At 45.3% G+C, this 12,115-nt stretch overlaps 1 protein-coding gene across 3 annotated transcripts in view; it reads right to left on the reverse strand.

Annotated features, from left to right (window-relative positions):
- Window positions 1–4,123: 4,123 nt before the first annotated feature.
- LOC116967540 overlaps window positions 4,124–12,115 on the reverse strand; it is a 41,813-nt gene continuing 33,821 nt past the window's right edge. For 2 of the 3 annotated variants that reach the window (XR_004410251.1, XR_004410250.1), the window contains exons 7-8: window positions 6,501–6,743; window positions 4,434–4,730 (exon numbers count right to left, since the gene is read on the reverse strand). Coding sequence is in view for 1 of the 3 variants with exons in the window: in XM_033014171.1 (XP_032870062.1) it covers window positions 4,705–4,730 (26 nt within the window). In the remaining 2 variants the exon portion in view is untranslated. Of the gene's footprint in view, window positions 4,731–6,500; window positions 6,744–12,115 lie in introns of all 3 variants that reach the window. The other variant, XM_033014171.1, reaches the window with a different exon arrangement.

The following is a 12,115-nucleotide window of genomic DNA, read 5'->3' on the forward strand; positions in this document are numbered from 1 at the left end:
GGGACGGGTTAAGGGCCTGTCCCACTCTACGAGGTAATTCAAGAGTTCTCCCGAATTTCACGATTCGAACTCGGAGAATTACGGTAATAGCCGCTCGTAGGTACTTGGGGCTAGCGTGGACATTTTGCAACATGTTGAAAAATCTTCATGAGCTTACCGCGTTTTCCAAGTACCTGCCGTTAGCGTTACGAGCCGCTAAGAGACGTCCCGAGCTCCGACGTAACTGCTACGTACTTACCACGAGTTTGATTGTTATTAAAACTCGGGAGAGCTCTTGGGTAAACTCGTATAGTGGGACAGGCCCTTTACACCTTAACTGGAGGGGGACCAACGTTCTGTCAGGCAGGCTTGCTATTGCTGTACGTGTGGTTTTAACTAAAGAGTGGGGAGGGATTGACAAATTGGGAGTATAAATATGGAGTTAAAAGGAAAACGAGTTCAGGGAAAGTTACAAAAGACTCCCGAAGTAAAGGGAAGGAGAGTTTGAGAATGGATAAGAGAGTATGGTCGTGGCCAATAGTGACCGCTGTTAGAGGGGATGTGAATACGGAGGTCAAAGTGTTGTATATGAATGCACGAAGTATAAGAAATAAAGTGGACGAGCTTGAAGCTCAGTTAGAAATTGGCAAGTGTGCTGTTGTGGGAATTTCTGAGACATGGCTACAAGAGGGCCTGGGCTGGGAACTGAATATTCAAGGGTTATACATCCTTTCGAAAAGACAGACAGGTGGGCAGAGGGGGTGGGGTAACTCTGTTGGTCAGGAATTAAATTCAGTCCCTTGCGAGGGGTGACATGGAACCAGGAGATGTGGAGTCAGTATGGATAGAACTGAGGAATTACAAGGGTAAAAATTCCCCCCCCCCAAATAGTAGCCTGGATATAGGGTGTAAATTGAATCGAGTTAAAATTGGCAAGTAGTAAAGGTAATGCTACAGTTGTTATGGGAGATTTCAACATGCAGGTAGACTTGGAAAATCAGGTTGGTACTGGACCCCAAGAAAGGGAGTTTGTGGAATGCCCCCGTGATGGATTCTTAGAGCAGCTTGTACTGGAGCCAACCAGGGAAAAGGCAATTCTGGATTTAGTGTTATGTAATGAACTGGATTTGATAAAGGAACTTGAGGTTAATGAGCCATTAGGAGGTAGTGACCATAACATGGTCAGATTTAATCTACAATTGAAGAGGGAGAAGGGTAAATCGGAAGTGTCAGTATTACAGTTGAATAAAGGGGACTATGGAGCCATGAGGGAGGAGCTGGCCAAAGTTGACTGTAAAGATACACTAGCAGGGATGACAGTGGAACAACAATGGCAGGTATTTCAGGGAATAATACAGAAGGTGCAGGATCAGTTTATTCCAAAGAGGAAGATTCCAAGGGGAGTGACTGGTGATCGTGGCTGACAAGGGAAGTCAGGGACAGTATAAAAATACAAATAAAAGAGAAGTACAACAGAGCAAAGATGAGCAGGAAGCAAGAGGATTGGGTAATGTTTAAAGAGCAACAGAAGTTAACTGAAAATGCAATACGGGGAGAAAAGTTGAGGTATGAAGGTAAGCTAGCCAAGAATATAAAGGAGGATAGTAACAACTTCTTTAGGTATGTGAAGAGGACAAAATTAGTTAAGACCAAAGTTGGACCTTTGAAGACTGAAAAGGGTGAATTTATAATGGGGAACAAGGAAATGGCAGATGAGCTGAAATGGTACTTTGGATACATCTTCACCAAGGAGGACACAAACAATCTTCCTGATGTACTGGTGGCCAGAGGATCTGGGGTGACGGAGGAACATTTGTAGAAAGGCGGGAGAGACAAAACGGGAAACCAGTTAGCCTGACATCAGTGGTGGCAAAGATGCTGGAGTCAATTATAAAAGATGAAATAGCCGCACATTTGGATAGCAGTAACAGGATCGGTCCGAGTCAGCATGGATTTATCAAGGAGAAATCATGCTTGACTAATCTTCTGGAATTTTTTGAAGACGTAACTTGGAAAATGGACAAGGGAGAGACAGTGGATGTAGTGTACCTGGACTTTCAGAAAGCATTTGATAAGGTCCCACATAAGAGATTAGTGGGCAAAATTAGGGCACATGGTATTGGGGGTAGAGTGCTAACATGGATAGATAAGTGGTTGGCAGACAGGAAACAAAGAGTAGGGATTAATGGGTCCCTTTCAGATTGGCAGGCAGTGACTAGTGGGGTACCGCAAGGCTCGGTGCTGGGATCATAGCTATTTACAATATATTTTAATGATTTAGATGAAGGGATTCCAAGTAACATTAGCAAATTTGCAGATGACACAAAGCTGGGTGGCAGTGTGAACAGTGAGGAGGATGCTGTGAGAATGCAGGGTGACTTGGACAGGTTGGGTGAGTGGGCAGATGCAGTTTAATGTGGATAAATGTGAGTTTATCCACTTTGGTAGCATAAACAGGAAGGCAGGTTATTATTTAAATGGTGTCAAGTTGGCAAAAGGGGAAGTACAATGGGATCTGGGGGTCCTTGTTCATCAGTCAATGAAACTAAGCATGCAGGTACAGCAGACAGTGAAGAAAGCGAATGGCACGTTGGCCATCGTAGAGTCGGTTCTCACCTTCTCCATCATGGCCATCAAGCACGACACCTGGAGGCTGCAGCGAAACGTCCGATCAGCAGAGAAGGTTATTGGCTGCAACCTTTCCTCCATTGATGAACTGTACACTGCAAGGGCCAGGAAGTGAGCAGGTAAGATCATCTCTGACCCCTCTCACCTGGCCACAAACTCTTTGAATCACTTCCCTCTGGAAGGCGACTCCGGACAGTCTAAGCAGTTTTTATCCTTGAGTAGTTGCTCTACTCAACAGCCAGAAATCTGTAGCCTCCCTTTGATCTGGTATTTTGTTGGTTCACATGCTTGATCAATGGTGTTTTATGATTAATGTTTTATTATTATTAATGTTTAGCATTTTCTGAGCCATTCGTAACAGTCACTGTATGTCACGTTGTTACTTGTGGGCAGAGCACCAAGGCAAATTCCTTGTATGTGAATACTTGGCCAATAAACTTACTTACTTACTTATAACAAGAGGAGTTGAGTATAGGAGCAAAGAGGTCCTTCTGCATTTGTACAGGGCCCTAGTGAGACCACACCTGGAGTATTGTGTGCAGTTTTGGTCTCCAAATTTGAGGAAGGACATCTTGCTATTGAGGGAGTGCAGCGTAGGTTTACAAGGTTAATTCCCGGGATGGCGGGACTGTCATATGCTGAGAGAATGGAGTGGCTGAGCTTGTACACTCTGGAGTTTAGAAGGATGAGAGGAGATCTCATTGAAACATATAAGATTATTAAGGGGTTAGACACGCTAGAGGCAGGAAACATGTTCCCGATGTTGAGGGAGTCCAGAACCAGGATAAGAATAAGGGGTAAGCCATTAGAACGGAGTTGAGGAAACACCTTTTCTCACAGAAAGTTGTGAGTCTGTGGAATTCTCTGCCTCAGAGGGCGGTGGAGGCTGGTTCTCTGGATACTTTCAAGAGAGAGCTAGATAGGGCTCTTAAAGATAGCGGAGTCAGGGGATATGGGGAGAAGGCAGGAACGGGGAACTGATTGTGGATGATCTGCCATGATCACAGTGAATGGTAGTGCTGGCTCGATGGGCCGAATGGCCTACTACTGCACCTAGTGTCTATTGTCCCTCTGTCCCACGGGGGAATGGTAACACCGTACATCACGCTTCATCAGTGAGACCAAGCATAGACACAGGCGACAGTTACGCACGCTGAACATGTGTGCTCGGTATGCCAAGGCCGGCTGGATTTCAGTCTGATGAAAGATCCCGATGCAAAGATCACCTATCCATGTTCTCCAGAGATGCTGCCTGACCCGTTGAGTTACTCCAGCACCTTGTGTCTTTTTCTGCAGGATCTCCTGGATGCTAACCATTTTAACTCTCCTGCCATTCCCACACAGACCTTTCTAACCCGGGCCTCCTCCATTACTAGAGTGAGGTCACTCACAAACTGGAGGAACAGCACCTTATATTCCTCTTGAGTAGCTTACAACTCAGATTTTGATTCTTCAAATTCTCCTAACATTAAAACTGCCCACCCTTCCCTGTTCTCCACCTAGATACATACCAATGTTCCTCTCTCCCTCCCCTCCCACCTATATTCCTTCCAATAGTTGCACTTTACACCCATCTTCTCTACTTATCTCACACCGTTGTGTCTTTCATCTGTTGTTTGTCCAACCATCTGTCTATCAACCTTCATTCACCTATTACCTGTTGCTTTGTCCTAACCCTCTTCTCCTCCAGCTTTATTCCCAGCCCACACACAATCTATATGTAGAAGAGTCCTGACCTGAAATGTCACCCATCCAAGTTGTCAGAGATGCTGCCTGACCCACTGAGTTACTCCAGCACTTTGTGACTCTTTACATAAAGCAGCATCTGCAGTTCACCATCACGTTTATTGTCTATTATTGGCAAATACAAAAGTTCAGAGCGGGGAACACAAGACACATTCAGTTCAATAATTGTTCCAGACTGGGATACAGACACATTGGAAGTTGCAGCTTGTTTATGGGACCTGAATCTGTCAGGACTGGAGTAGTTGTCTTCAGCGATCAGTCCGGAGCAGGTGGGGACTGAAGTGGGAAGTAGCAGCAGCATTGAGCCTGGGTCTGGGCAGCAGATTCCCCACACTGTGATGGATCAGGGTATCAGTCGTCTCCTCCTGCAGGACTGCCTGAAACAGGAAACACAGATGAGCTTCATCAGATGTACTCACGCCGACATTCCCCCTTGCAGGAGGGAGAGCACAGTGCTGGATCACTGCAGTGTTGTGTGACAACATGGAGATGATGCACACGTCCCCACTCCCAGCCCTCCCACCACATCCTCTGTGCTCAGTCACACCGGCACCCATGGACATTAACAATGTCACTGACGTAAATGCAACCCTGGGCTCCAGTCCAGTGGGACAGAGTGGAAAGTGCAGGAGTTATGTTAACGGTGTCACCAGCCCTGGTCAGAACACACGTGTTGCTGGCAACTGTGGTGTTAGAGAAGGAGTACATCAGGTTCGGTCGAGTCTGATATTAAAGTCATCAAATGTTGACATTTAATGACATACTAAATTGGACAGAAGATCTATTGATTGATTGCTCAGCATCCAGGCAGAGCTTGCAAAGGGCAAATCGGATAACAAGACAAAGAGCAACAGGAGAAAGTAGTAGGAAGCATGGAATATAATTGACTTATGATTTACAAATATTCATTATTTAAATGAATTAAAAGCCACATGGAACAAGTGGGACACGTGGACAATTCTAGAGATGAAGATGGATTCAAAGGAAACACAACTTTGGCAAAAATAATAGTAACCTGGGGGATGCAAAGGGTTTGGGAACATCAACAAGTGACAACCAGGAATTGGGAGTATGTGTGGCTTTACTGGGAGCTCAAATCCTGGTGGGAAAGTGAGTGGTCAGGACACAGAGATGCTGACGTCTAACATACTTGTGTAAATGTTGACAACATGCTCAGTTTTCCCTTTGTAAAGAGACCCGGACAGGATAAGTCAGTGAATGAGGGAGGTGGTTAGAAGTGGAGATGTGGGAAGTCCATTGGATAGATTGGGAAATGGAAACGTGGTGTGGAGAGATATAGTGATCTTGGTGCCCAACTCAGGCCTAATGTGCAGATTCAGAGTCACTTATCAAAGACAATGTTTCACAGGCATCCTTGGAATCCAGAGTAAGGAAAACAAACTGAAGTGGGCTCCAAGGGCCCTTGAACCCCTCTTCTCCCTGAATGAAATCAAAGCAGATCACCAACCCCAAACTCATGCAGTCCTTGGTCTTTATCTATCCCAATTTGCTCAAGTATACCCACAACTATTTCCGACTTCTGGGGTGGAGACCTCAACTTCATGCTTTCTCCTCTCTGGCTAACTTGTTCCACAGACCCCATTCACACTGTGTCAGGGAGGAGGAACTCTCGGCTACTCTCATCAGCTCCGCTCCCGGAAATCCTTTTACCGGGACTAAATGATGACACTCTGTTTCTTGAAGAAGTGTATTTGGAGCCATTTACACCTAGGGCAGGAATGACTTGTCTTAGCCACGGACAACCCATCACTGGCACTGCCCCTTCTTGCTGCAGAACTGAATGGTTCCATGGTCATTTCAGAGACCTGTGGGTCTGGAGTCACCTGTGGACAAGACCAGGAGAGGCCACCACTCGTACTTTCCAAAGGATGTCACTGATCCAGGGAGTTTGACCATGGTCGCTGCTTTCACGGTTAGATAGGGACCAATGAGATGGAGGAGGGAGAGGAATGGCCACAGTGCAACAGGGTGGGGAGGTCCAGGGTCACAAGACCTGTTCCTGCAGCAACTCACCGTCACCTCCCCACAACCCCATCGCCTGGTGCTGCAAGGATGGCAGGCACAAGGGTATCGTAACCAGCTGGCATTACTAATGCTCAAAGCTTTGCCTTGAAACCTGTACTCACTCTGCCACCCCAGGATGCTCTGCTTGATTATGTCCATCGCTCTGTTGATACTGAGACCCGTCTGAATCTTCTCACGTGATCCATAAAAATGGATCTGCCGATGTTCCCAGAGAATTCTCACAACTGCAGTTTTCTCATCAAACGTTCCCAGGTGATCAACTTCCACCGGCTTCTTGTCTGTATCTGAAGACTTCTCCAGGAGGATCACAGCACAGATGTCTTCTCTCTTTCTTCCTCGATTGTCTATTGTGAAATTAATCATTGTTGAAATTGCTTAACCTTGAGTCTTTAATCTTCAATTATTCCATCTGAGAGATTCCTAATACTAAACCAGGAGTGGAACTTCCTTGTCATGTCCATATGAGTGAGCTCTCAAATACCTCCCAGTACTCCACAACTCTTTCCCACATATCCTTCCCCAGCTCCATTATATCTCAGTGACATAACAACTAAGCTCCAGTGAGTATCAGACAATCTTCACCCTTTTTTCAGCACTACTCCTTAATCCAGGAGTCCATTCCTTGTTTCTGTGCTGCCCAAGGATATCCTTCCTTGAAGTGCTCTGGTTGTGGTCTCCCCAGGCCCAGTACAGCAACACACCTCCTCTCTCTGGTCCTCCATGCCCCCTGCAATGAGGGGCATTGGCCTTTTCCACTGACCTGATGGATGTTTTGTGAGCTCATTCTCCTAGTTCCAGCACATTGGTCACTTTCTCAACATCTGGGACATTTCTCCCACTCGGTTTCCCATAGATTCCCATATTATGTCATCTCCACCACTTCAGTACTGCCAGGCTTTGCATCCAACACTTAGACACAGGACTGCAACGTCATCCAAGTTATTGCACAGAAACATCTCCACACTATCATGTCCCCTCAGGTTCTAGGTGTCCACTTCAGGTCACCCCTCATTTTTGTGAATACCAAGGAATGTACACCCAAACAGTGCAGATTCCCTTAGAAACATAGAAAATAGGTGCAGGGGGAGACCATTCGCCCCTTCGAGCCCGCACCGCCATTCATTGGGATCATGGTTACATTGACTTCAGCTCAGCGTTTAACACCATCATCCCACAGAGACTTGTGGAGAAACTAACCCTGCTGGACCTCAACACCACCCTGTGTCACTGGATCTTGGACTTTCTGCCTGAGAGACTGCAGTCAGTCCGTGTTGGCAAGAACACTTCAGGCTCGATCACGCTGAGCACCGGCTCCCCTCAAGGCTGTGTGCTCAGCCCGCTGTTGTTCACATTGCTCACACATGACTGTGCTGCCAGATTCAGGGACAATAAGATGATAAAATTTGCAGATGACACCACTGTGGTGGGACTCATCAGTGGAGAGGATGAAACAATATACAGGGAGGGAGTGAAACAACTAGTGGACTGGTGCAGCAACAACAATTTAGCATTAAATGTCGACAAAACAAAGGAGATGGTTGTCGACTTCAGGAGGTCGCAGCCAAAGCATACACCCCTCAACATCAGTGGCACCACGGTGGAGAGAGTGGAGAACATAAAGTTCCTCGGAGTGCAAATTACAGACAGTCTCACCTGGTCCAGGAACAACACTGGGATTGTCAAACGGCCCCATCAGCGACTGCACTTCCTGAGGAAACTCAAACAGGCCTCACTCCCCACCAACATCCTCAGGACTTTTTACAGGGGCACGGTGGAGTCTGTACTCACGTACTGCATGAACACGTGGTATTCCAACTGTAACTACTCAGACAGGAAGGCTCTGCAGAGGGTAGTGAGGGGAGCAAAGAGGATCATTGGCGTCTCCCTACCCTCGGTACAAGAACTGTTCCAGAACCGCTGCCTGAAAAAAGCTCTGAGAATAGTTAAGGACAAACTGCACCCCCTCCACACACACCTGGATCTCCTGCCATCAGGCAAGAGATATCATAGCATCAAAGCCCGGACTACCAGACTGCTAAACAGCTTCCTGCCACAGGATGCGAGGGTGCTAAACAGTCACTCTGTACTCACAGTCACATGATTCTGCTGCTTTGCACTGACATTTTAATAACTCTGGCACTGGCCACTCAAATCAGCTGCCCTGGACATTTTTATTTTATATATTTTTATTTTATTTATTAGAAGTAAATTCAGAGACCAGCAGAGGAGGACAAAGGGCTTAATTAGGAAAGGGAAAATAGATTATGAAAGAAAACTGGCAGGGAACATAAAAACTGACTGCAAAAGTTTTTATAGCTATGTGAAGAGAAAGAGATTAGATAAAACAAATGTAGGTCCCTTGCAGTCAGAAAGAGGTGAATTGATCATGGGGAACAAGGATAAGGTGGACCAATTGAATAACTACTTTGGTTCCTTCTTCACTAAGGAAGACATAAATAATCTGCCGGAAATAGCAGGGGACCGGGGGTCAAAGGAGATGGAGGAACTGAGTGAAATTCAGGTTAGTCGGGAAGTGGTGTTGGGTAAATTGAATGGATTAAAGGTCGATAAATCCCCAGGGCCAGATAGGCTGCATCCCAGAGTACTTAAGGAAGTAGCTCCAGAAATAGTGGATGCATTAGTGATAATTTTTCAAAACTCTTTAGATTCTGGAGTAGTTCCTGAGGATTGGAGGGTAGCTAATGTAACCTCACTTTTTAAAAAGGAAGGGAGAGAGAATAAGGGGAATTACAGACCAGTTAGTCTAACGTCGGTAGTGGGGAAACTGCTAGAGTCAGTTATTAAAGATGGGATAGCAGCACATTTGGAAAGTGGTGAAATCATTGGACAAAGTCAACATGGATTTACGAAAGGTAAATCATGTCTGACGAATCTTATAGAATTTTTTGATGATGTAACTAGTAGAGCGGATAGGGGAGAACCAGTGGATGTGTTGTATCTGGACTTTCAGAAGGCTTTCAACAAGGTCCCACATAAGAGATTAGTATACAAACTTAAAGCACACGGTATTGGTGGTTCAGTATTGATGTGGATAGAGAACTGGCTGGCAAACAGGAAGCAAAGAGTAGGAGTAAATGGGTCCTTTTCAGAATGGCAGGCAGTGACTAGTGGGGTACCGCAAGGCTCAGTGCTGGGACCCCAGCTATTTACAATATATATTAATGATTTGGACGAGGGAATTGAATGCAACATCTCCAAGTTTGCGGATGACACTAAGCTGGGGGGCAGTGTTAGCTGTGAGGAGGATGCTAGGACGCTGCAAGGTGACTTGGATAGGCTGGGTGAGTGGGCAAATGTATGGCAGATGCTGTATAATGTGGATAAATGTGAGGTTATCCACTTTGGTGGCAAAAACAGGAAAGTTGACTTTTATCTAAATGGTGGCCGATTAGGAGAAGGGGAGATGCAACGAGACCTGGGTGTCATGGTACACCAGTCATTGAAAGTAGGCATGCAGGTGCAGCAGGCAGTGAAGAAAGCGAATGGTATGTTAGCATTCATAGCAAAAGGATTTGAGTATTGGAGCAGGGAGGTTCTACTGCAGTTGTACAGAGTCTTGGTGAGACCACACCTGGAGTATTGCGTACAGTTTTGGTCTCCAAATCTGAGGAAGGACATTATTGCCATAGAGGGAGTGCAGAGAAGGTTCACCAGACTGATTCCTGGGATGTCAGTACTTTCATATGAAGAAAGACTGGTTGGACTCGGCTTATACTCGCTAGAATTTAGGAGATTGAGGGGGAATCTTATAGAAACTTACAAATTTCTTAAGGGGTTGGACAGGCTAGATGCAGGAAGATTGTTCCCGATGTTGGGGAAGTCCAGGACAAGGGGTCACAGGTTAAGGATAAGGGGGAAATCCTTTAAGACCGAGATGAGAAAAACATTTTTCACACAGAGAGTAGTGAATCTCTGGAATTCTCTACCACAGAATGTAGTTGAGGCCAGTTAATTGGCTATATTTAAGAGGGAGTTAGATGTGTCTCTTGTGGCTAAAGGGATCAGGGGGTATGGAGAGAAGGCAGGTATTGGATACTGAGTTGGATGATCATATTGAATGGCGGTGCAGGCTCGAAGGGCCGAATGGCCTACTCCTGCACCTATTTTCTATGTATCTATGTATCTAATACAGTGGTACCTTTTTTCAGGTGCCGAATATATGTTAACATGATACATATTCTGTACAACTCCATTTTTAATATTTTTTTAAAGAGAGAAATGGGAGAAAGGGGGGTAATAGAGAGTAGAAAAACGTGTAGTTTGTATAAAAAAGAGCTAATGAGGGAAAGAAGCAAGAAAGAATGAGCAAGAGTGAGATTAGCAAATTGGCAATGGGAGATGAGTTTTTATATTGTTGATCATCTTCCACCCATGCCCTGGATATTTTAATGACAATTTTTACTATTTTAATGTTGCCGTTTTACCTGCTTTTAATTATTTATGCTGTTTCATCAGGGACTGGATTGTTTTTACTGTTATGTGTGAAATGTTTAAGTTGCATGTGTGATGCTCCGATATTCCCTGGGAAACATCTTCTCATTTTGCACTGTACAACTGTTGCTTTTCAAGATGACAATAAAGGTTGATTGATTGATTGTTTGATTGATTGATCGTCCCCAATCAATAACCTGTGTCTGCCTTCTCCCCATATCCCTAGATTCCACTAGTCCCTAGAGCTCTATCTAACTCTCTCTTAAATCCATCCAGTGATTTGGCCTCCACTGCCCTCTGTGGCAGGGAATTCCACAAATTCACAACTCTCTGGGTGAAAAGGTTTTTTCTCTGTCTTAAATGGCCTCCCCTTTATTCTCAAACTGTGGCCCTTGGTTCTGGACTTGCCCAAAATTGGGGGAAAAAACCCTCAATCTAGCTTATCCAGTCATAGAAACTTAGAAAATAAGTGCAGGAGTAGCCCAAACGCTCATCATATGTTAACCCACTCATTTCTGAGATCTTTGTTGTAAACCTCCTCTGGACACTCTCCAGAGCCAGCACACCCTTCCTCTGACATGGTGCTCAAAATTGCTCACGATATTTCAAATGCAGCCTGACCAGCACCTTATAGAGTCTCAGTATTATATCCCTGTTTTATGACATAAGCCCCCTCAAAATAAATGCTTGCATTGTGTTTGCTTTTTTTGCTACTGATTCGACAGGAACTATCATGGTGAAACTTCCCTGGACTGACTCCAGTGCTTCCATATCCTTTTCTAGATAAGGAGAACAAAACTGTGCATAACATTCCAGGTGTGACCTCACCAACAGCCCACAGCCCCACACAACTGTAACATCTCCCAATTGTTAAACACCAAACGCTTGTTAGTTAAGGCCAAGGTGCCATTTGCTTCGTAACGAGATGGTGTTACATTTTGTAATCCTTGCGCTAGAACATCCGATCACTCTGAACATAACTTGCTGCAGACACCTGTTTGGATAATCAGCCGTTTGTTATGGACTTATGATTCTTGTAAGGGCAGTTCAATCTGCTTCCACTGTCCCTCCAGGCAACACATTCCAGATCGGAACTCACTGCTGACACTAAAATTCCCCTCAAATAACCTTCCATCGCATGTGGAGACCATTCAGTCCATCGTGCCTCTGCCGCTCCGAAAGGTAATTGACACCAGGACATCTGATGACGGGGTCATTGCCGTGAAACATTAGCTCTGCAACTCACAGAAGTGTTGGCTCAAGG

The sequence above is a fragment of the Amblyraja radiata genome, chromosome 40 (assembly GCF_010909765.2).
Source record: "Amblyraja radiata isolate CabotCenter1 chromosome 40, sAmbRad1.1.pri, whole genome shotgun sequence".
NCBI classification, from domain to species: domain Eukaryota; kingdom Metazoa; phylum Chordata; class Chondrichthyes; order Rajiformes; family Rajidae; genus Amblyraja; species Amblyraja radiata.